We start from the raw sequence: 25730 nt of genomic DNA on the forward strand, positions 1-25730 counted from the left end.
GAACTTTTCCCAAAAGACGCGCTCCTGTTCGCATTCGTTTTCTGATGGTTTGCAAACTGAAATGAAATTCTCGTACATCTATGGCAAGGATTGCCTGGAAAGCCTCATGGAGTCAAAGAAGCAAACATCGACGACTTCTGTTTAATTCAATGCAGAATGATGATGCAATAAATATATTTTTGCAGGAAAGGAATCGTAAAGTACTGGAATTTTCTGTCCTTCCAGATGGCCGTTCATGAGATCAATGAGAATCCCTGGGTCTTACCCAACATCACCCTGGGCTACAACATCTATGAGAACTATTTTGAGGCAAGAATGACTTATGATACCTTGGTAGACCTGCTCTCTGCTGGGCAGACGAATGTGCCAAACTACAAGTGTGGACGTCAGCATAACCTGCTGGCTGTCCTTGAAGGGGCTGACTCTAAAAACTCCATCCAGATTTCAACCATGTTGGGCATCTATAAAATCCCACAGGTAGGGTGAAGAGAGGTGGGGCATAATTAGGAGGGGAATTGAGAATGAAACAGACAATATCATACTGCCCTTATATGAATCTATGGTGTGACCACACTTGGAATCCTGTGCACAGTCCTGGTGACTGCACGAGGACATTGCAGAGTTGGAAAAAGGGCAGAAAAGGGCAACTGAGATGATCAAGGGGCTGGAGCATCTCCCCTATGAGGGAAGTTTACAACAGCTGGGATTGCTGAGCTTGGAAAAAAGGGCGAGTAAGGGGAGATATGACATAGGGGTACAAAACTATGCATGGTGTGGAGAATGTGGATAGGGAGACATTTTTCTCTTCACACTGTGCATAGTCGAACTATAGAATTTGATACCACATGATGTAGTGATGGCCACCAATTTGGATGGCTTGAAAAGGGGGTTGAACAAATTCCTGGAGGGAAAGGCTACCAATGGCTACCAGTCCTGATGGCTATGTGCTACCTCCAGTATCAGAGGCAGTAGGCCTATGTACACCAGTTGCTGGGGATCATGGGCGGGAGGGTGCTGCTGCACTTGTGTCCTGCTTGTGGGTTCCTGGTCTACAGCTGGTTGGCCACTGTGTGAACAGAATGCTGGACTAGACGGCCCCTGGGTCTGATCCGGCAGGGCTCGTCTTATGTTCTTACACTGGCGTACCAGCCTAAGCTGGCGAAAAGCACCCAAAATGGGGGACCCCAGAAGCTGGGTTCACTGAGATCAGATCTGATCTCTGTCTAATTGTGTCCCTAAAGATACTCATTTTTAGTGGCCCTTGCAAGGGAATGGTGTTTCCCTTCACTCTTATGGGGAGGAGTAAGAGGGTGCACTTGAGACGCTGTTCTGGCAAAACCCACCTTCCCTTCCTAACATAGGGAACAGGGTCCCCACGGGGTGTGCAATCGGTGAGCAGAATGGACAGAGAAACACTGCTTCCCACCCACGGTAAGGGTCCCTCCCTGCAGCATGTGGGTCTCCCTTCTCCGCATCATGATGGCAAGTATTTTGCTAGAGGTTCATCTTTCTGGGTAACAGATATCTGTGCTTCAGTTGAAAACAAAACAAACCACCAGTCTCTTCCTTTCCTTGCTAGGTCACCTTTGCTTTTGTTTCCCATGTTATGGATGATGAAACCCAGTTCCCTTTTTTCTACCGGATGGTCCCCAGGGAAGAAACCCAGTACCCAGCGATGGTCAAACTGCTCCTGCATTTCAGGTGGATGTGGATTGGTCTTGTTGCTCCGGACACTGACAACGGAGAAAGGTCCATGAGGAATTTGACTCCTCTGCTTATGAAGAGTGGCATTTGTGTTGCCTTCTCACAAAGCATCCCAGAAACGGCGACGTATCTAACTTCGACGCACATTTCTTCCTCTCCCAGTTGGAAACAAGTCAATGTTTTTCTTTACTATGCTGAGACTCGTTCTTTCGCAGATGGGATGTTATTCATACAACATTATGTTGAACCTTTGATGGATCGCCTTGTAGGGAAAGTCTGGATCACGACGGCTATGTGGGACCTCAGCTTGGAGTTGATGTATAACCAGTTATCTTTCCAACACATCCATGGATTTTTTTCCTTCTTTCTCCAACCAAAGAAAAAGGCAAAATATGATGATTTTGTAGCAGTATTCCATGCTATGAGGCAGTTTGTGGAGAAAGCATTTCATTGCTTTGATTCAAAGCAGCAGTTGTCTGTGAAAGGCTGGATAAGATGCAGAGAAAGAGAGGAACTGGAGACTCCACCACCCCAGGAGATACATGAGAGAAGCCTCTCTCTGGATAACTACATCATTTACAACACTGTCTGGTCTCTGGCGCATGCCTTAAATGCTGCTTATTCATCTAGATCCAAGCAGACGTTGGTGGTGGCCGGCGGCCGGCTGGAATCTCAAAGGGTCCAGCCATGGCAGGTATGGCTTTTCTCCCCTACAGGCTTAGCTGAAGATCACAAATAGTTGTACCATTCCAGACTCATTGTCTTGGAATAAGACTCTGAGAACGTTTCAGATGTAGCAATAAGGAGAAATTGTGCACATTCCGGGGGGAAACCCACTTCTGAAACTCCATGTCCTGGTCCGTCTTTGGGGCCTTGAAGGACACAGCTCATCTGGTCATAGCCTCTATCACTGGTCCAACCCCTGTTTGTCAGCAGTGGCCCTTTCCCTCCACCTCACTCCTTGAGTATGATCTCTCACTCTACGCTGGAGTTTCCTTGGGCAGGGGAGATCCTATTGGAATTCTATGACAGACAGCTTCTATGTGCTATGACTATTTCTTTAGTTATGTAATGTGTTCTCACAAGGTGAGACTACATGTTATGACATGGTTTGTCAGCATGGGAGGGAAATGCAGAACAAGGATCCTGAACAAGAGAGACTGAAAGAACTGGGCATGTCATCTAGAGGCTAGCCATCTGTCAGGGATGCTCTGACTTCAATTCCTGCATTGAGCAGGGGGTTGGACTCGATGGTCATGCAGGCCCCTTCCAACCGTACTATTCTAGGATTCTATGATTCCTTATCCTTTTTTTTTCATTTTCTATGTGGTGGGGAAAGAACATGCAAAGATTGTGTCTTACTGTAGGGGCAAGCTTTGCTTCTTGTCTAAAACTAGCCACCCTCCCTTTCAGAGTTCCTGGCTTGTAGGATGTGGGCCAAATACTCCCTCCATTGCTATCTGCTGGCCTTCTTAAAAAGGCACAGGTGTGGTGGTGGGTATGTGCAGAATAGTGTGTTGTCTTGGCCAGCTGCCCCTTAAAAGGGTGGCTTAAAGCCCACATTGGGAGACTGGGGAGGGACAGGTCTGTCAGAGAGCAGAGGCTGCATCACTCCAGAAGCCAAGCTAACCCCATGAAGGAGTTGAAAGGTGCAGGCGATCCTCCCTGGGAAGTTTTAGCATATCCTTCGCTTGCTCCCTTACCCTATTTGCTTGTTAAATGGTAATGAACAGGTTTAGTTTCTAACTGGACTTGTGGAGTGTATTTCTGAGGTGTTTAACCGAAACCTGAAGGAGGGGATTTCCCCCCATGTGACCTAACCACTTGGGAATGCTACCCAGAGTTAAGATCTGAACCTGAGAAAGGGTGGTGGAGGTGAATAAAGTCCCGGAGGGGAAAAAAACCCTGTTACAACCTTTATCATTGGTGCAACTCCCCCTTCTCCCCAGGTGGCCCATTTCCTCTGTTCCACCACTGGAGTAAGATCCCCCCCCCAGTACACTGGACTCGGTTTCCTTGGGTGGTGGAGATCTCCCTGCGAGGTACAAGTACTGTATACCATTCTGGTCACTGCACTTAGAAGAGACACTATAGAGTTCGAGAAGGTGCAGAAAAGGGCAAGTAAAATAATCAAGAGGCTGGAGCAACTCCCCTATGAGAAAAGGTTACAATGTCTGGGATTATGTTTGTTGTTTAAAAAAAAAAAAGGCAGAGGAAAGAAATGGTAGTACAGCTATTAAATAAGGATGGCAAAACGATAACAGATGACAAAGAAAAGGCTTTGTTGTTGTTCAGTCATTCAGTCGTGTCCGACTCTTCGTGACCCCATGGACCATAGCACGCCAGGCCTTCCTGTCCTCCGCTCTCTCCCGGAGTGTGCTCAGGTTCATATTCATTGCATCGGTGATGCTATCTAGCCATCTCATCCTCTGCTGTCCCCTTCTCCTTTTGCCTTCAGTCTTTCCCAGCATCAGGGTCTTTTCCAGGGAGTTTTCTCTTCGCATTAGGTGGCCAAAATATTTGAGCTTCAGCTGACTGATTTGACCTCCTTGCAGTCCAGGGAACTCGTAAGAGTCTTCTCCAGCACCACAGTTCGAAAGCATCAATTCTTTGGCGCTTAGCCTTCCTTATAGTCCAGCTCTCACAGCCATACATTACTACTGGGAAAACCATAGCTTTGATTAGACGGACCTTTGTCGGCAAGGTGATGTCTCTGCTTCTTAGAGGTGCTCAATTCCTACTTTGGCTCAGTCTTCTCCCAAAAGAGGGTCTATGACCCCCCTGGCAAAGGCGAAGTACAGGCTGAAGGGGCAGGATTGCAGCTTGAGATCGATAGGCATATGGTCAAGGAACATCTAATTACTTTGAATGAGTACAAATCTCCAGGGCCAGATGAACTGCATCCTAGAGTACTAAAGGACCTGGCAGAAGAACTCTCAGAACCGCTGTCTATTGTCTTTGAGAAATCATGGAGGATGGGGGAAGTGCCAGAAGACTGGAGGAGGGCTAACGTTGTCCCTCTCTTCAAAAAGGGTAAAAAGGAGGAACCTGGGAACTACAGACCAGTCAGTCTGACATCAATCCCTGGGAAAATTCTGGACCAGATGATAAAGGAATATATCTGGAAGCACCTTGACAACAATGCCGTGATTACTTGAAACCAACATGGATTCGTCAAAAACAAGTCCTGCCAGACAAATCTGATCTCATTTTTTGATCAAGTAACCTCCCTTGTAGACCGTGGGAATGCTGTAGACATCATATACCTCGACTTCAGCAAAGCTTTCGACAAAGTGCCCCAATATATTCTGATGAGCAAACTAGCTCAAAGTGGGCTAGAGGAAACAACGATCTGGTGGATCCACAGTTGGCTACAGAAGCGGACTGGAGGTGCAGGGAATGCTGATCTAATTTGCAGATGACACAAAATTGGGCGGAATAGCTAATACTTCGGAAGACAGAAGCAAAATTCAAAGTGATCTGGATAGACTGGAGCGCTGGGCAGAAAACAACAGAATGACATTTAATTGGGATAAATGCCAAGTTCTGCACCTAGGAAAAAGAAACCAAATGCACAGTTACAAGATGGGGGATACATGGCTCAACCACACTACAAGCGAGAAGGATCTTGGAATTGTTGTCGATCACAAGCTGAATATGAGCCAACAATGTGATGTGGCTACAAAAAAGGCCAATGCTCTTTTGGTCTGCATTCATAGAAGCATCGCTTCCAAATCCCGGGAAGTACGAGTTCCCCTCTACTCAGCACTGGTTAGGCCTCATCTGGAGTACTGTGTCCAGTTCTGGGCACCGTACTTTAAGAAGGTTTATTTATTTATTTTATTTATTTATTTCATTTCTATACCGCCCAATAGCCGAAGCTCTCTGGGCGGTTCACAAAGTGGGTTCACCCACTCTCTGGGTGGTTCTACCTAGCAGCAGTACAGGAATTTAAAATACAGATTTAAAACAGCAAAGATAAAAATTTAGAAGCTAAAATGCCTGGGAAAATAAAAAGGTCTTCACCTGGCGCCGAAAGGAGTACAATGTAGGCGCCAGGCGAACCTCACTAGGGAGCTCATTCCAGAGCTGGGGTGCCACAACAGAAAAAGCCCTCCTCCTAGTAGCCACCCGCCTCACTTCCTTTGGCAGCGGCTCACGGAGAAGGGCCGCTGATGATGATCTTAAGGTCTGCTTGGTTGCAGACAAGCTGGAGAGGATTCAGAGGAGGGCAACAAAGATGATCAGGGGACTGGAAACAAAGCCCTATGAGGAGAGATGGAAAGAACTGGGCATGTTTAGCCTGGAGAAGAGAAGACTGAGGAAAGATAGGGTAGCACTCTTCAAGTACTTGAAAGGTTGCCACAGAGAGGAAGGCCAGGATCTCTTCTCGATCATCCCAGAGTGCAGGACACGGAATAATGGGCTCAAGTGACAGGAAGCCAGATTCCGGCTGAACATCAGGAAAAACGTCCTGACTGTAAGAGCAATACGACAATGGAACCAATTACCTGGGGAGGTGGTGGGCTCTCCCACACTGGAGGCCTTCAAGACGAGGCTGGACAGCCATTTGTCAGGGATGCTCTGACTTGGATTCCTGCATTGAGCAGGGGGTTGGACTCGATGGCCTTGTAGGCCCCTTCCAACCCTACTATTCTATGATTCTATGATTCTATGTTTATTTGGTCAGTTGCTTCCGACTCTTTGTGACTTCATGGACCAGCCCACGCCAGAGCTTCCTGTCAGCCGTCACCACCCCCAGCTCCCCAAAGCTCGAGTCCGTCACCTCCAGAATATCATCCATCCACCTTGCCCTTGGTCGGCCCCTCTTCTTTTTGCCTTCCACTTTCCCTAGCATCAGCATCTTCTCCAGCGTCTCCTGTCTTCTCATTATGTGGCCAAAGTACTTCCGTTTTGCCTTTAATATCATTAGGGATGTCAGAGAATTTCGCCACGAATCTCGGGGAGGCCGAATGTCAGCGCATTTAGCCCCCCGAAATTGGTGGCAAAACGGTCTCCCCCCCCGCCCCCCTGGGACAGGACTTACCTTGGGCAAATCTTCCTGGTGGCGGCGGCTGCGGCGGCGGTGCCGTGGCGGTTCGACGGTGGTGGCTGGTCTTCCGACCGGCTGCCGCCGCCTCCATTTCCAGTAAAAAAAAAAAAGTGATAGGCTACGTAAAGATTTACGTAGCCTATCATGGCTACATTTTAAAAAAATACCATGATAGGCTACGTAAATGTTTACGTAGCCTATCACGGCTGAGTAAAAAACAAAAACAAAAAACGCGCGTACGTAGACGCTACGCTATTTGCGTTCCCCTTATTTTCGCTGTAGTCTACGTAAATGTTTATGTAGACTAGATGTGCCAAAATAAGGAATGCAAATGGTGGCGCCCATGGGCGCCGCCATTTGCGTACACGCGTTTTTTGTTTTTGTTTTTTACTCAGCCGTGATAGGCTACGTAAAGATTTACATAGCCTATCACGGTATTTTTAAAAAAACTAGCTGTGATAGGCTACGTAAATCTTTACATAGCCTATCATTTTTTTTGTTTTTTGTTTTTTTTTACTGGAAATGTTGGCGGCAGCGGCGGCAGCCGTGATAGGCTACGTAAACATTTATGTAGCCTATCATGGCTGACTGCAGGGACACAAATGGCAGTGGCTACGGCCGCCGCCATTTGCGGACCCGGCCAGCCAGGATTCGGGAGGGAAGGGATGGAGCGCCTCCCCCCCTGGCCAGAATTTGGGGGGGGGGAGGGACGGAGCGCCTCCCCCCCGGCCAGAATTTTGGGGGGGAGGGACGGAACGCCTCTCCCCCGGCCAGAATTTCGGAGGGAGGAACGGAGCGGCTCCCCCCCCACCTCGAATCACTTTTCGTTAACAGGTAAGTGACTTTTGTACATCCATTCCCTCAAGTGAGCAGTCTGGCTTTATTTCCTGGGGTACGGACTGGTTTGATCTTCTTGCAGTCCAAGGCACTCTCAGAATTTTCCTATAGCACTGCAGTTCAAAGGCATCTATCTTCCTTCGCTCAGCCTTCCTTATGGTCCAACTCTCGCAGCCATAGGTTACTACGGGGAATACCATTGCTTGAACTATGCGGACCTTTGTTGTCAGTGTGATGTCTCTGCTCTTCACTATTTTATCAAGATTTGTCATTTCTCTCCTCCCATGAAGTAAACTTCTGATATCCTGGCTGCAGTCAGCGTCTGCAGTAATCTTTGCGCCTAGAAAGACAAAGTCTGTCACTGCCTCCACGTTTTCTCCCTCTGTTTGCCAGTTATCAATCAAGCTGGTTGCCATAACCTTGGTTTTTTTTGGGTTTAACTGCAACCCAGCTTTTGCACTTTCTTCTTTCACCTTCGTCATGAGGTTCCTCAGCTCCTCCTCGCTTTCAGCCATCAAAGTGGTATCAACTGCATATCTGAGATTGTTAATCTTTCTTCCAGAGATTTTAACTCCAGCCTTGGCTTCATCAAGTCCAGCACGTCACATGATGTGTTCTGCGTACAGGTTGAATAGGTAGGGTGAGAGCATACAACCCTGCTGTACTCCTTTCCCAATCTTAAACCAGTCCGTTGTTCCATGGTCTGTTCTTACCGTTGCTACTTGGTCGTTATACAGATTCCTCAGGAGGCAGACAAGATTACTTGGTATCCCCATACCACCAAGAACTTGCCACAATTTGTTATGATCCACACAGTCCAAGGCTTTAGAATAGTCAATAAAACAGAAATAGATGTTTTTCTGAAACTCCCTGGCTTTCTCCATTCTCCAGCGGATATTGGCAATTTGGTCTCTAGTTCCTCTGCCTTTTCAAAACCCAGCTTGTACATCTGGCAATTCTCGTTCCATGAATTGCTGGAGTCTACCTTGCAAGATCTTGAGCATTACCTTACTGGCATGTGAAATAAGTGCCACTGTTCGATAGTTTGAACATTCTTTGGTGCTTCCCTTTTTTGGTATGGGGATATAGGTTGATTTTTTCCAATCTGTTGGCCATTCTTGTGTTTTCCAAATTTGCTGGCATAGGGCATGCATCACCTTGACAGCATCATCTTGCAAGATTTTAAACAGTTCAGCTGGGATACCGTCAGCTCCTGCTGCCTTGTTATTAGCAATGCTTCTTAAGGCCCATTCAACCTCACTCTTCAGGATGTCTGGCTCTAGCTCACTGACCACACCGTCAAATCTATCCCTGATATTATTATCCTTCCTATACAGATCTTCCATATATTCTTGCCACCTTTTCTTGATCTCTTCTGCTTCTGTTAAGTCCTTGCCATCTTTGTTTTTGATCATACCCATTTTTGCCTGGAATTTACTTCCGATGTTTCTAATTTTCTGGAAGAGGTCTCTTGTCCTTCCTATTTTATTATCTTCTTCCACTTCCGCGCAGTGCTTGTTTAAAAATAATTCCTTATCTCTTCTGGCTAACCTCTGAAATTTTGCATTTAATTGGGCATATCTCCCCCTCTCACTGTTGCCTTTTGCTTTCCTTCTTTCTTGGGCTGCTTCCAGTGTCTCAGCAGACAGCCATCTTGCCTTCTTGGTCTTCTTTTTCTTTGGGACGTTTTTTGTTGCCGCCTCCTGAACAATGTTGCAAACTTCTGTCCATAGTTCTTCCGGGACCCTATCTACTAAATCTAGTCCCTTAAATCTATTCTTCACCTCCACTGCATATTCATGAGGAATATCAGTGAGCTCATATCTAACTGATCTGTAGGTCTTCCCTATTCTCTTTAGTCTGATTCTAAATTGTGCAATAAGAAGTTCGTGATCTGAACTACAATAAGCTCCAGGTCTTGTTTTTACCGACTGTATAGATGTCCACCACCTTTGGCTACAAAGGATGTAGTCAATCTGATTTCAGTGTCGACCGTCTGGTGAAGTCCATGTATAAAGTAATCTTTTAGGATGTTGGAAGAGAGTGTTTGTTATGCACAGTGAGTTGTCTTGACAAAATTCTATCAGCCTATGTCCTGCTTCATTTTGTTCTCCCAGACCATGCTTGCCTGTAATTCCAGGTGTCGTTTGACTACCCACCTTAGCATTCCAGTCTCCTGTAATGAAAATAACATCTTTTTTTGGTGTACTATCCAGGCGGTGCTGCAGATCCTCATAGAACTGATCTACTTCTGCTTCTTCAGCATCTGTGTTTGGGGTGTATATTTGGATCACTGTGATATTAAGTGGCTTACCCTGAATTCGAATTGAGATCATTCTGTCATGTTTTGGATTGTATCCAAGCACTGCTTTAGCCACTTTATTATTAATTATGAAGGCTACTCCATTTCTTCTGTGGTCCTCTTGTCCACAGTAATAGATCTGGTGGCCATTTGATGTGAAGTGGCCCATTCCAGTCCATTTCAGTTCACTGACACCCAAAATGTCTATCTTTAATCTTGACATCTCCCCAATAACCACATCCCATTTGCCCTGGCTCATAGATCTTACATTCCAGGTTCCTATGGTGTGTTGATCTTTAGAACATCGGATTCGTCGTTCACCACCAGCACCATTGGCTGCTAGCCGTCCTTTCGGCTTGGAGCTAGCTGCGTCATCACATCTGGAGCTAGTTGAACTTATCCTCTGTTCCTCCCCAGTAGCATTTTGACCATCTTCTGACCTGGGAGTCCCATCTTCCGATGGTATACCGACATATCTCTGGTTGTACTGATCCATTTAGTTTTCATGGCAAGAATACTGGGGTGGGTTGCCATTTCCTTCCCCAGGGATCGTATTTAGTCTGACCTCTCTGCCATGACCTTCCCGTCTTGGGTGTCCCTTCATGGTTTAGCTCATGACGTCATTGAGGTGCTCAAGCTCCAGCACCACGACAAGGTAACGATCCCCTTTGCTGAAGCTGGGATTATGTAGCTTGGAAGAAAATGGCAAATAAGGGGAGACATGATAGAGGTGTACCAAATTATGCAAGGTGTGTAGAATGTGGCCAGGGAAACATTTTTCTCCTTCTCTCATAAGCCTAGAACCCAGGGTCCTCCCATGAAGAGGATTGGTGGGAGATTCAGGACAGATAAAGGGAAGTACTTCTTCACATATCACATCATTAAGCTATGGAATTCACTTCCATTAGACGTAGTGATGGCCACCACTTTGGATGGCTTTAAAAGGGGATTGGACAAACTCATGGAGAAGAAGGACATCAATGGCTACTAGTCCTGGTGGCAATGTGCTACCTCCAGTATCAGAGGCAGTATGCCTGTGTACACCACTCACTGGGGAACATGGGTAGGAGGGTTGTACTCATGTCCCACAGCTGGGGTCGCCATAGACAGCTGGTTGGCCACTGTGTGAACAGAATGATGGAGTAGATGGATCCTTGGTCTGATGCAGCATTACTCTGATGTTCTTATGTAAGCACTAGCAGGTTGAATTTGACGCAGAAATAGACCAGGGGCCAATCTACATGGCCAATTTAATGTGATGGTGGAGTGCATGGGGGTTGTTTGTGACAGATGATGCTGTTGCCAATCTGATGCCATCCTGCAGCGTCTGTCCCAAAATGTGCATTTTCAGAAAGTCCTTTTACTGTTTTTCTTAAATGCGGCTTTGGACGGTGCTCTGTCTGCCCGCATTAAGTGCTGGGCATGCCTCTGTGACCTGGCTATGACCTGCAGGTGACATGGTGAAGGGTGGGGCCACCTCTCCCCTCCCCTCTTTCCCCCCATTTGCAGTAGGGCTGCTTTCACGATAAGTAGCCTCCATTCCCCATTCATAATTACAGTAACTGTTTCATTCATGATAGTGGACTAGCCAGTTTATATGTAGTGCACAATAAAGAATACACAGAGCTGAAGGGAGGAGGAAGGGCACCTAGTAGCAGGAGCCTGCAGCCATGGTATTTCGCAACCGTGTTACCGTGATTCACCTGCAACTTCACAGTGGCGCAATGCACCTACAGCTAAGGAATACCCCGAAGGGAAGGAGAGAGGGCAGCCAGCCTTGGCGTTTCACAGTTGCGATACACTTGCAACTTCACAGTAACAATATACCTACAGCTTTGCGCGATACACCTACAACTTCACAATCGCGCGATACACCTACAACTAAAGAATACCCAGAAGGGAAGGAGAAAAGGACACTTCTGTCCCCAAGGGAGTAATTAGCCTGCCTTTCCAACTCATCAAAGAGCTAGAGCGCTCTTTTGAGTCTTCAGAATCACGTTGCACTTCTTTCTTGCCAGTGGGAGTAACTAGCCTCTATTTCCCAGACCATCACTTTTGAGAGCCAGGATTATACACTTCTATGATGTTTGTGATACTTTGCAGCTCAAAAAGTGTGAATAAAGAGGAAAAGGGGGTGGGGGCCATAACTCCCTGAATGTTTGCTGGAATGGGGCGAAATTGCATTGGTGGGGTGCTCTCAGGGAGAGCCTTCAGATGCTGTACTGAATAATTGGGGATTTCAGTTCCTTCAATGCACAGTGCTCATAACACTTTGGAATTGTGAAGTAGTTCCTGTGCCATTCATAATAAAGTAATAGCAGTGGGGACCCTGGACAGGGGTGGGACACAAGCCTCTCTCATTGGTTGAGCAGCCTCTGCTGGGTTGATAAGGTTCGTTCTACTCCTTCCACCCAACCGGGAAATATGTTTTCAAGCACTGTGTGAGCATGAAAAGTGGGGTTTCAGGTACGGTATACTCCACTTTTCTTGCTTCATGTGTCCCTGATGGGTATTCAAGGTATTATCCATGAAAATGCAGATAACACCCTGAAGCCTTCCGTTGTCATGTAGACGGCCTCCAGGAGTCAGTGGAGTTCCTTAAGAACTGGTGAGGGGCCTCATCTCTGGTTTCCTGCATTCTAAATGCTGCTGCTTTCTTTTTCTAGCTCCACCCTTTCCTGAGAGATCCCAGGTTTTACAACGCTTCCATGGATGGAGTATATTTGGACGAGAAGGGGGAACTGGCAGCCGACTTTGACATCGTGAACTGGGTGGTGCTTCCCAATAACTCTGTTGCTGGAGTGAAATTCGGGAGCGTAGGCAAACAGGGATGTCCGGACCAAGCGTTCTCCATCGACCAGGATGCCATCGTGTGGCCCAGATGGCTCAACCAGGTGGGGGAGTCCATTTCTTCCATTAGGGAACACTCACTGCAGCACTGGCCACGCGGCACAGAAGTAACGCTGTAAGCTTAGAGCTTCGCAAGTTCCAAAATAACTGGACGACGTTCTCCCAGTGCAGTCTTGAAGGGTTAGGCTGCTGCTATCTTCAAAACATTGTTTTTCCAGGACAGCTCACAAAATTCCAATACGATACAAAAGATAAAACAAGATTTTAAAAACAGGCAAAGAACAGCCAGCATAAAAACATCATGGTGGTTTTTTTTTAATAGACAACAGAAGAGCCTGGGAAAATTGAAAAGGCCTGGGAAAATTGAAAGGCCTGGGAAAATGGAAAAGGTCTTTGCTTGGTAGGTGTTGCATATGATGCTTTAATTTCTGAAGACGGCCAGGGCTTTTCTGCATGCCACAGAATAAATCCTCCTTCTCTCATAATACCAGATCTCAAAGGGATCATCCCATGAAGCTGATTGGTGGGAGTTTCAGGACAGATAAAAGTAAGGACTTCTTCACACAGCACAGAGTTAGACTATGGAATTACGTAACTTATTCCACAAGATGTAGAATCCTAGAATCATGGAATAGTTGGGTTGGAAGGGGCCTATAAGACCATCGAGTCCAACCCCTTGCTCACTGCAGGAATCTAAGTCAAGTAGTGATGGCCAGCATTTGGCTCGTACTCTGGCATCTATTTCACTCTAAGGAAGGAAGGAAGGAAGGAAGGCCAGAGAGAAAGAGAGAGAGAAAGAAACAAAGGCCAGATGAAACAAAGGCCAGAGAGAGTGAGTGTCACAGTTCTTTTGTCCTCTCCCTTCGCAATCAACACACTCCAGGAAACAGGGCTTCAAGCTACACTACTGTAGTAGGAAATGACCAGCTTCTTACAACTGCAGAACCTAGGAAACTCTCAGACTGCATAGAACCAGCTAATCCACACATCTACGAATATCAATAGAGGAGACGAAGTGCAAGTTAAGAGAAGCTGCCAGCAGCCTGGGCATGAACTTCACGGCCAGACTTGCTTTGCAGGGATGCCCCTCCCTTAGGGTGGCTCCCTCCTACGTTGGCTTCCACTAGTGGGCAGCCTGGTGGAGAGTCTGAGCCGCGCCCCTAACTTTCCCCACTTCACTCTGCGACAGACCCTGGCATCCCTCAAGTCACACCCCTCGCCCTCCTCCTCCTCTCCCTCCGAAACTTGAGTTCTCATGGTGGGGGAATGGGGGAGCCGTTCAGGCTGGGCCATCTGTGTGTCAAGGTCCTGAGAGGAAAGTCTCACTGTATCTGGGCTCCCTGGGGAGGTTGCCTCCCTCTGTTCTTGCTGTTCCCATTCTGATTCCAGATCTGAGCTGCCAGACATCTCCACATGCTCAGATTCAGTCTTGACAGTGAGCATCTCTACACCAGCCTAAAATCCCACATTTAAAATGGGGCTTTCTGCTTCCATTTTAAATTCAGGATCACAACGGACTCCCTTTATACATGGTTCCTTTCCCTGCCCCCTTTCCCCCTCCTTCTCCCCCTGATCTGAGTCTTCCATATGTTTCCTTGATCTCGCTTGATAGCTCATTATTTCTGATCGATTTAAAAATGGAACAAAGGTCGTTTTGTGCGGGAGACGCCCTGGAGGTTGACTACGTCATCTAAACGGCCCGCAAACGTCCGTGAGTGAGCAATCTCAACAGCAGGATAAAAGCGCCGTGTGAAGAAGCCCAGTGAGAGAGAAAAGCCAGGGAGAAAGAGAGAGAGAGAAGAAAGAAAGTTTATTATACTATAGTGAGCACAAAGCACAGACTAGCTAACGATAGCAAGACTCTAATAACTGTCCAATAAATAATCAGTAGTTAACTTTAAGTCCGAATAGGTAACTGTAGGAGACATCTAGGTCCTGCCGGCCAGCAGGAGAGCTGTTCTCTGCTTAGCTGCTTGCTCGGAACTGAAGCCCAACTCCAATAGCCATGTGATAAGCCCCTGACAACCGTAGGAGGGGGAAATCATTTAAAGGGGCAGTGCACACTCAAATACACATCAGAAAGAAAGAAAAATGCAAGAGAGAAAGAGTGGGAAAACACCCGTGGGGTGGGGGTGAGGGGAGGGAGAGAAGCCAGAGTGGTAGCACACACAGAGGAAACATTCACGCACACACACTCGCATGCACGCGCACACACAGATAAGAGGGGTGCTCTTAACATTTTTGTGATTGCCCCCACACCCCCCACAGCAGTCAATTTGTAGTGGTGCTCAGGGAACCTTTCAAAATGCCAAATGTGCTGATGGGCCCCAAAAGATTGGGGAGCCCCGATCTAGCCCAGCGAGGTCCATTTCAAACTGGCAGCTGAGAGAAAGCGGAAATCCCCAACTCTACAAGAGTTGAGAGAGAAACCACAGCGATGCAAAGGCCAGCAAGAAACTTACAGGGATTCTCCTAGACTGCTCCTTTTCAGATGGCATTGTTTCGCTGTGGATTATCGCCAGAGGGCGGCCATCTCGGCAATGCTCACCTTAGGGGCTGTGAGGTCTGTTCGTTGTTCACTCTTGGTGGAATATTAGGACCAACCTTTCACAACCTGGTGACTTCCGGATGGTTTGGACTTCAACTGCCATCAGCCATAGCGAGCATGGCCAATAGCCGCGAATGCTGGGGGTTGCAGTCAAAAACGTCTGGAGGGCACCAGGTTGGGGAAGGCTGTTCGAGCATTTGGGAAGCTTTGGCTGCCAGTTAGCTATTGACAGGTGAGTAATACACTTCACGCAAAAGATACACCTCACACAGAAGATACACCAAGAAGTTGTTTTAGGTGGCTTCAGTCTTTGGTTTTGTACTAACAGGAATTAGCAAAGGAAAAATATTTGGATCCGTTTTTCATTTTTATTATAACGTATTAACTCTCAAGACAGCATAATCTCAAAATACCACATATTGGCTAAGCTAAGACAAAAAAATATTATAAAGCGGAGCATCGCTAAAGGTTTTAAGATCATAATAGTTCAACAGAAAATAGTATTTCCTGAACATTTCTTGTTACTAAAAGATTTCTAGTCTATAGACTAAAAGGAGAGCTTTCGGCTGTGTACCAATTTCCTGTTGAGTTCTGAATAGACAGTTGAGCTGACAAGTGAACCCTTAGCTGGTAGAGAAGCTACCTCATTCCAAAATCAGAACATACTTATACTGTTTTTATGGGTAAGAATTACCTCATATTATGTAGCTGTCCTACAAATTAGGCTCACTGTCTTAGGGCACAATCCTATGCATGTTTAGACAGACAAAGCCCAACAAATCCCAGCATTCCCTAGCCAGCCATGGTGGCTGGAGAATGCTGGGATTTGTAGGACTTTTGTCTGTCTAAACATGCATAGGATTCCCATAAGATTAAAACACATAAAGACAGCTAGATAAGATAAATTCTGAATTGTTTCTTAGTGAAAAAGTTGTGATGGGTGGCTACCAGGGAAAGAACCATTTCTGTAGTCCCCCCACCCCAAATCTGTGGAATGCCATTCCCTGGGAGATCCACCTGACATCTTCATTGTATACGTTTAGACGCCAGGTTAAGGCTTTCTTCTTTAAGCAGGCATTTAATCTTTGTGGCTTTGATTATTAATTTTACTGCTGGCTCCTCAGTGTTGTTTGATTTTATGATTGTAAACTAGGGATGTACGAATCCCTTACCTTGTGTGCGCAGGGGGGTCCGCTGCGGGGGGAGGCGATCTGTTCCTCCCCCCTGGAATCCTCGCCGGCCGGCTCCGCTCCGCCTTGACTTTGTGGAGCCACCGGCTGGCTCCGTTCCGCCAGCGATGCGGCTGCCACTGCCATCCGTACCGCTGCTGGGTGAAAGAGGAAGTGATCCAGATGCAAATTGCATCCGCAACGCCGCTGGTGTCCCTGTATTTTCTCATGATAGGCTACGCCTTTGAATTTGCATAGATAGTTGCGTAGCCTATTGTGTGAAAAAGCAGGGATGCAAATGGCATCCAGTACGCCATTTGCGTTCCTGCTTTTTCACGCAATATGCTACGCAACTATCTATGCAAATCCAAACACGTAGCCTATCATGAGAAAATACAGGGATGCAAATGGCGTCTCGGATGCCATTTGCATCCAGATCACTTACTGAACGGAGCTGCCGGGAGGGAGGATTCGGTCTGCGTGGGTCCGGGAGGCGGAGGTGAGTACATCCATTCCGCCACGGACTATGGACTCATTTGAGTCCATGGTGGATTCTGCGGACATCCCTATTGTAAACCATCCCAAGGACATTTGCCAGTTGGGCAGTATACAAATCTAATGAATAAATAAATACAGCCTAAGTACATCAATTCTTCTAGACATAGATATGTAGGAGAAATAATTTGTGGATAATGCATCTAATTAGGCAGAAGCTCTTGTTACCTTAACAGGCTCCTATTTTGTGTGTGTATCTGGGTCCATAGAGATGTGGTTTTTCTGATGCTCAGAAGGACTCAGTCATGTTACGCTCAACACAGTTGCTTTATAAACAGATGCTCATAGATTAACAACATGTAATAACATGTAATAACATGTATTAACATGTATTAACACCAAGCAAATGCATTTAAGACAGTTATAGAAAGAAACTGATGCCATGGTATTTGTTGAGAAAGGATACAACAGGAAAGGAAAACAAGACAAAGCACGGTAGATACATTACCAAGATAGCTTTCGGCCAGCAGAGATTCCTCCCTGCTGGGAGCAGCCTTATCCAGTATCTTCCCTTAACTTTAAATGTGATGTGATTGCTTACTGTTCCATCCCAAAGAAAAAGAACTGCAAGAAAGCAAAGTGGCTGTCTGATGAGGCTTTACAAATAGCTGAGGAAAGAAGGGAAGCGAAAAGCAAGGGAGAAAGGGGAAGATATATCCAACTGAATGCAGAGTTCCAGAGAACAGCAAGGAGAGACAAGAAGGCCTTCTTAAATGAACAATGCAAAGAAATCGAGGAAAACAATAGAATGGGAAAGACTAGAGATCTTTTCAAGAAAATCGGAGATCTCAAGGGAACGTTTTTTGCAAAGACAGGCATGATAAAGGACAAAGAAGGCAGGGACCTAACAGAAGCAGATGAGATTAAGAAGTGGAAAGAATACACAGAAGAACTCTACAGGAAAGATCTGAATGTCCCTGATAGCCATGATAGTGCGGTCACGGAACCTGAGCCGGACATCCTAGAGAGTGAAGTCAAGTGGGCCTTAGGAAGCATTACTAACAACAAAGCTAGCGGAGATGACAGTATTCCAGCTGAGCTATTTAAGATCCTAAAAGATGATGCTGTTAAAGTGCTGCACTCAATATGCCAACGAATTTGGAACACTCAACAGTGGCCACAAGACTGGAAAAGGTCAGTTTACATTCCAATTTCAAAGAAGGGCAACGCCAAAGAGTGCTCAAACTACCGTACAATTGTGCTCATTTCACATGCCAGCAAGGTTATGCTCAAAATCCTACAAGCTAGGCTTCAGCAGTATGTGAACCGAGAACTACCGGAAGTACAAGCTGGGTTTTGAAGAGGCAGAGGAACTAGAGATCAAATCGCCAACATTCTCTGGATTATGGAGAAAGCAAGAGAATTCCAGAAAAACGTCTATTTCTGCTTCATTGACTACGCTAAAGCCTTTGGTTGTGTGGATCACAACAAACTGTGGCAAATTCTTAAAGATTACTTACTGTAGTCTGATTGGCTACTGCAGTCGTTGAATCCCACCTCCTCATATTTATTCATATTTACTGATGTTTTATTTTTCCTTGTACAGTTCTATAGAAATTTCCCAACTTGTCCTCTGTGGGTTTGACCTGTTTTGGACATAAACCGTATTGAGCAAGAATGTTTTTCATAAAGTTCCCTTTTCCCCAAGTCAAGCTTCCTGCCAGTAACAGGCCAATAGCAAACTTTGGTTCAGACAGCCATTTTAGCTATGTCTCTTGGATATGCCTGAAACGGCCATTGCCTTAAAATTGCCTACAGATATATCAAATGTTTTTATGTTTATACCTCATACAACATATTTGCTGTTTCGAGAGCAATCCTCTGGTCCCTTGACAGTGTCTGAGGGGTCATAGGATACAGGGGATTTTCCAGTCCAAAGCTGTAAGGACAGCGACAGCCTCAGAAGAGAAATCCCCTCTTGGATTTCCATCCCACCCCCCAGCCATCACAGGAAGCTCCACGGTGGATCCTCAACTAAGGTTGGTGTTGTGTCCTCCAAAGTGGATGGGGAAGGATGAAAAAGTGTGTGCCAGGCCCAGCTGGTAGGAAGGGGAGAGAAGAGCCTCTGCATGACCCCCTTGACCAGGAGCTTCTGCCCAGTGCCCACCTGAGTCTTCTCTGCCTCAGGGAACACAGCAGCTGCTTTGGCTAACACCTGAAATGGAAATGAAGACCCCAGGCAGGAAATGTGAGTAGGATTAGGAAAGGAAAGGAATGGTGAAGGTCAAGGTCAAGAGCAGTATTTTTTGGGATCTCTTCTAAACTAAATCCCAAAAACTCACTAGAATCCATCTAGTCAACCTAGAATCATAGAAAACTAGAATAGTAGAGTTGGAAGGGGCCCATCATGTCCAACCCCCTGCTCAGTGCAGGAATCCAAGTCAAAGCATCCCTGATAGATGGCTGTCCAGCTTCATCTTGAATGCCTCCAGGGTGGGTGAGCCCACCCCCCCCCCTAGGTCATGGGTTCCACTGTCATATTGCTGTAACAGGCAGGAATTTTTTTCCTGATGTTCAGCCGGAATCTGGCTTCCTGTAACTTGAGCCTATTATTCCGTGCCCTGCATTCTGGGGGTAATCGAAAAGAGATCCTCGCCTGCTTCTCTGTGACAGCCTTTCAAGTCCTTGAAGAGCGCTATCCTATCTCCCCTCAGTCTTCTCTTCTCAAGGCTAAACATGCCCAGTTCTTTCAGTCTCTCCTCATAGGGCTTTGTTTCCAGTCAGTCAGGCAAATGCTTCATAGAATCATGGAATAGTAGGGTTGGAAGGTGCCTACAAGACCATCGAGTCCAACCCCCTGCTCAGAGCAGGAATCTAAGTCAAAGCATCCCTGACAGTTGCTGTCCAGCCTCACCTTGAATGCCCCCAGTGTGGGAGAGCCCACCACCTCCCTAGGCCATTGGTTCCATTGTTGTATTGCTCTAACAGTCAGGATGTTCAGCCAGAATCTGGCTTCCTGTAAAATTCTGTCTGAACATCAGGAAAACACTTCTTAAGTGTTGATTAAGTTTTAATAACTTAAATTAATTAAGTTAAAGTTATTTGTTGATTAAGTTTTAATAACACCTAAGGTATTATTAATCCTTCAAATCCACAAGTCAGCTAGGTGAACTAGATGGGTTCAGTGGCCTAACTCCTTTCTCAAATATATAACCTAAATATCTTAATTAAACCTAAAGATACAAGTTTTTTTAGACTTCTGTATATCAAGCTTTCTGATGTGTATACTAAAGCAAATACAACAACTTTATTCTTCAAGCACCATAATTGTATACCTTCCACAATCTTGAATGATACGGTCTCACACTTCTTTATTAGACAAACAACTCATTGAGCCAGATGATGCATTTTCAACTCAGCATTCTCTGTTTTGAAACCATCCAGGTCCTGGAGTCCCTTTGTAGTTAAACCAGGCCTGGGGCTACAGCTCCCATCAGGGTCTAGATGATTCCCTTCCATGGATAAATGACCAATAATGCCTTTTGCCTGATGCTCCTTCTCTCAATGGCTAGACCCTGCCCTCTTCAAGGTGCGTCGATAGCTGTGGCCTTGGATACGCCAAGGTGGTTACAGAAGGAGAGTCGATTTGCTGCTATGGCTGTGCTCCCTGCGCAGAAGGGACCATCTCCACTCAGGAAGGTAGGTGACTCCAAAGGAAAAATGATAGGGGGCACAGTCATATCAGGGTGGCCATAAGCCTCCAAACTGTGAGGCTTTCGGCCATCCAATGCAAGGTGGGAGGAGCAGCAGAGGCAATTTTTGCCTCCGCCCTCCTCCTTCTCTGCATTTCAGCTAGACAGGCTTTTTCGCCAATCTAGCTGGGGCTCTGCAGAGCAGGAAGGAAGGAGGCTGGGGAGGGTTGGGGATACAGCATAAACAGGCCTCCCCAGTCCCCTCCCCTGCTCTCCCCACCCACTGGCCTGCCCCTTTTCCCTCCTCTCCAAGGTCACCTGTGTGGTTCTCTCTGCACTGGCTATGAGGGGGAGGGGATGTGGAGCTCACATTCCTGGCTCCAAGAATCTGAACCATCCTATGGCCTCCCAGAGTCTGTCTAGGGGCCATAGGATTGCTCCATAAAATCACATTGTGGCAGTTTGAGGCCTACAGAGCAAAGAAAAAGGGTCAGGCATAGAGGCCTGGGTGTTGTTGTTATTGGGAGTGGTATCCCTGAGAGGAGTAATTTCATTTCTCCGGTTAAGTTTCAGTTTCATTCCTCGAGTTAAGTTTCATTTCTTCAGGTTTGAAGCAGTACTTTTGGTTTGGGGGAGGAGAGAGCCAGTAAGAGCAGCATCAGGGAGACCAGAGCCTGAAGAGAGAGCAGGAAGAAGCAGCCTGAAGAAGTCTAAGTACAACTAGGGTAGAGGAACTTGCCTTTCGCAACTTGAATTTGCTTTTAAGGGCTTTTGTATCACTCAGCTCTATTGTGTCAATACCTTTAGTTGTGATTTGCTTGCTTTAATTTACCCGTAAACTGTTGTGGCTAAACCCTGTGTCTAGAGTGTCAGTCACCACATGCCTATAGCGTAAAGGGGAAGATAAACCTAAACCCCACATCATTGGATCGGGGAAGGTAAAAGAAGGAAGGTGGGACTCTGAAGGAGGCAAGATATCCTTAAGGAGTTGCTCAGGGAGTCCAGGTCATAAGTGGAACCCTGACGCTCATATATGTTAACTTGGACTTCTCTTGTTTTCTATATTTGTAACTTCCATACTTGGTTTCACAAAGTGAGTTGCAAGAAATTTTCCTTGGAGGATGGACTGTGTGTGTGTAGAGGGGAGGTGCTCTGGATGGGGGCAGAGTTTAGCATCATCAGCCCTCATGCATTTTATTTATTCATTGATTACTCTTATCTCCTGTCCTTCTGAGGGTGAATTACAGGAAGAAATAAGAAACACAACAGAGTCAGCAAGTTCATAATGATACGATAAAAGAGCAGCATAGTTGCCATGTAAAATCACGAGAGGTGAGAAAAACTGGCAGTTAAAGAAGGGCTGGGAAAATAAAATTAAAAACAAAGAAACAGAACCATTCTTCACCTGGTGCTGACAAGATATCCACCCAGCTGCCAGGTGACTGTCTAAATAATATCCTATCTTTTGTTCAGAACCACATGTGTGGTTCCTAGTTTCAACTGCCTGCTCCCCACAGTCTCAGATGGCATAAACTAAGCTAGGTGGGCTTAAATAGCAGAGGGTGAAGCAGTTTGCAGCTCTTTCTTTTCTCTCTAGTATTGGGTATATTCTCAATTTTACTTGTACAAAACTGAGATGGCTTACTTCTTAGTAGAGAATCACAGGAGTGGCATTAATACTTTCGAGGCTGCAGTCTTACATGTGGTTATGTGGGAGTAAGCTCCATTCAACACAGCAGATCTTACTTCTCAGTAAACATGCATGGGGGTTTGGGTTTTTGGTTTTTTTTTGGTAAACCATCTTTTTACCCTAAAAGGACTGACTTAAATAAAGAAATGAAGTTGCTCTGTCAATTTCGTAAGTATGCCAGAGAGTTCAATTTTATATCCTAAGTTATGAATATGTATATCATATTGTTAAATCCGTAAAATAGGATGAATTTGTATAAGGAAGTATTATCTATGTATACATATTGAAATCAGTTTTGCTGAAGTCACTCTCCTTTTTAGATGCAGATCACTGTGACAAGTGTCCAGAAGATAAGCATTCAAACAAGGACCAAGATCAGTGTGTCCCCAAGGATATAACCTTCCTGTCCTATGAAGAACCTTTGGGGATCATCTTGGTTTCCTTGGCCCTACTCTTCACCGTAACCACGGGTTTAGTGTTAGGAATCTTCATTAAATACTTAGACACTCCGATAGTCAAAGCCAACAACCGGGACCTCTCCTATATTCTCCTTGTCTTCCTCCTGCTTTCCTTCTCATCCTCCTTCCTGTTCATTGGCCAGCCAAAGAAAGTGACCTGCCTTCTCCAACAAACGGCCTTCAGCATCATCTTCTCGGTTGCTGTCTCTTTGGTGTTGGCAAAAACAATCACTGTGGTGCTGGCCTTCCTGGCCACAAAGCCAGGGAACAGGGTGAGGAGGTGGCTGGGGAAGAGTCTGGCCAACACCATTGTCCTTTCTTGTTCCAGCATACAAGTTTTCATCTGCACCATCTGGCTGGAGATCTCTCCCCCATCCCCATGCTCTGACACGTACTCCCAGTCCAGACAGATCATCCTACAATGCAATGAAGGGTCTGTTGCCATGTTTTACAGTGCCCTTGGCTACATGGGCTTCCTGGCTGCCATCTGTTTCACGGTGGCTTTCCTAGCCAGGAAGCTGCCTGGGGCCTTCAATGAAGCCAAGCTGATCACCTTCAGCATGCTGGTCTTTTGCAGTGTTTGGGTGTCCTTTGTGCCCACTTACCTGAGCACCAAGGGGAAATACATGGTAGCCGTGCAGGTCTTCTCTATCTTGGCCTCTAGTGCTGGTTTGCTGGGCTGCATCTTTATTCCCAAGTGCTACATTATTATACTGAGGCCTGATCTGAATACCAAGGAGCATCTCATGACAAAAACTAATGGTGGCATCTGATTCTTAGTATATTCTTTTCTGTCTTTGGAATCTGACTCCAGTATGGCAGTAATGAATGCAAGAGAACTGATTCAGGGGTAAACCATGGGCTGTTATTATAACTGGTGTCCCTATAATAACTGTTATTATAACTGGTCATGACTGATGAATGCATGATACCCCTGGAATGGCCACAGGCCCTTTAAATTCAATGTTTTGCATGGAACACTTGATCACAGCCTGATTCCAACTAAATTCCTCCTAAGATGCCTAATTGATCTTACTCAACTTGAAGCTAATATGTATCACTACCTAGTGACACACAGGACAGTTTTGCACAAGCTTACTTTTGAGCAAGAGAGATGCAATTGATGCACATTTGTAGCTTGATTAATTTATTTCAGGTATTTTTATCCCACTCTCAGACAAAAAAGGCTCCCAGAGCAGCTTACAATCAATCAACAAAAAAGGTCCCTGCCCACAGGTTCTTTTCTAAACATCTTTCCAGGAAGGGGGATGGGTGGCGATAAAATTTGCCAGAGGAACTGTCCCACTGCTTGAAGGGCAGCTTTCTGAATGCTGGTGATGTGGTTTCCGGGCCAAAGATGTGCAAGCTTCTCTTACCTGAGAGGAAGATGTCCACTTATTCTGCTCCGCTGGGCAGGAATCTTTAAGCTGCCCCAGGAATCTTGAATGTGCATGCCCCACCTCCCTGGCCTGAGATGGAAAAGAAGATGCTGATCAGCATGCCGACCAGAACACACTCCAAACCTCCCGATGATACGAGCAGCGTTTTCATAGAGATGTGAAACATCCTGTGGTGCGGTAGAACCCTGCTGGACATCCTGAGGCCAGAGGCCAAGGTGTCAGGAAGGAGCTCTCTCCCATTCAGAAACTAACTACCCTTCAGGAAGGAAAGGGCAGAAGGCACATACAAGAGGAAGGTATCAGCAGGCTTGAGGGAATCCCAAGATTTGCAATGTACCAAATATCGGGGGACCCTTAATGGGAGGATGCCCTAAAAACAGCCCAATGAAATCTGAGTATACTCAGGGACTGCAGAATGCAGAATATTTCATGGGGGGAGGAAATGAAGGGAGAGGTCATGGGAATGGAGTGTCTCAAAGAAAGGGGAGGAGCCTATGATTGTATCCCTCCATCATGCTGATCCGTGATGGATGAGTGCAAAGTTCTTTCTTTTGTCCACTATATGTTTGGGCAAACTGCACAGCCTTTTTTTTTTAAATTACTGGATGTTGTACTGGATACTGTGTTTGCCTCACTGAGTGATGTAAGTGCTAGATCTCTCTATATGGCAGCTCCCTATCATCTGTAGTGTTGTGTAGGTTCTGTTAATAAAGCCTTTAAATATAATCCCTACTGTGTCTTCTTCTCCCCACTCCCCACCCTAGTGTCCCAAATTATGATCATGCCAAGGGAATACTTTTCTTGATCAAACCTATATCAGTTGGGGCGCTGAGTTACAGCGTTACAATGCTGGCAGTGTTAGGGCTTCTCCACAGGGGACTTTTATCCTGCGATTAAGATTGGTCACTCACGGATGTTTGCGGGACCTTTACATGACGTCGTCTACCTCCAGCGCCTCTCCTGTAGTTTCTGACCATTTCCGTGGGTTAATTTGAGACGGAAATAATGAGCTAATAAAAAGAACTGGTTTGAATTGTTCTGAATTTGTCTGTGTAAAGAGGAAGTGGTGCTATAACAACAGCACCATGTAGTGCTGTATAATGAAACATATAGAACTCACGGTTAAAGGGGAGAAAGGCGGGGGGAAGGGAAAGGGGGAAGGGAAGTGCTTGGAAAGGGCCAATCTTAATCCCACAAAGAATCCAGAAACAGAAGCCCCAGTAAAATCATGGGATAAAAAGCCTCTGTGTGGAGAAGCCCTTATTTACATCCTGCTTCTCAATACAAAGTTTGTCTTTTCTCACAGAAGCTGCATAGGATCCTAGAATTGTGGGGGATTTTGTAGGCTATCTAGCCATTCCTAGGACTGAATGGTCTATGCCACAGGTGAGCAACTTGTCACCTTTCAAATGTTTTGGCCTACAATTCCCATGATCACTCACCATTGGCTGTGCTGGCTTGGGCTGATGGGAGATTTTGGCCAAAATATCTGGAGGGCCAGAATTTGCCCACCTCCAGTCTACACTAATGAT

The 25730-nt window shown here is 46.1% G+C and overlaps 1 protein-coding gene across 1 annotated transcript; it reads left to right on the plus strand.

Annotated features, from left to right (window-relative positions):
* Window positions 1-300: 300 nt before the first annotated feature.
* Window positions 301-23571, plus strand: LOC146356523 (vomeronasal type-2 receptor 26-like). Its single transcript, XM_084830160.1, has 5 exons — window positions 301-477; window positions 1580-2398; window positions 12563-12790; window positions 20531-20657; window positions 22661-23571. The coding sequence occupies exons 1-5, from the start codon at window positions 316-318 to the stop codon at window positions 23569-23571; spliced, it is 2247 nt and encodes a 748-aa protein (XP_084686286.1). The 5' UTR covers window positions 301-315.
* Window positions 23572-25730: the final 2159 nt, after the last annotated feature.

The sequence above is a fragment of the Heloderma suspectum genome, chromosome 2 (genome assembly GCF_057233095.1).
Source record: "Heloderma suspectum isolate Gila_16-S chromosome 2, 16-S_ref, whole genome shotgun sequence".
In the NCBI taxonomy this organism is placed as follows: Eukaryota; Metazoa; Chordata; class Lepidosauria; order Squamata; family Helodermatidae; genus Heloderma; species Heloderma suspectum.

Coding starts and splice junctions, on each gene's coding strand:
- LOC146356523 (XM_084830160.1), top strand. CDS start 316: ATGACTTATGATACCTTGGTAGACCTGCTCTCTGCTGGGCAGACGAAT. Junction 478..1,579: donor GCATCTATAAAATCCCACAG/GTAGGGTGAAGA, acceptor TTTCCTTGCTAG/GTCACCTTTGCTTTTGTTTC. Junction 12,791..20,530: donor GGCCCAGATGGCTCAACCAG/GTGGGGGAGTCC, acceptor CTCAATGGCTAG/ACCCTGCCCTCTTCAAGGTG.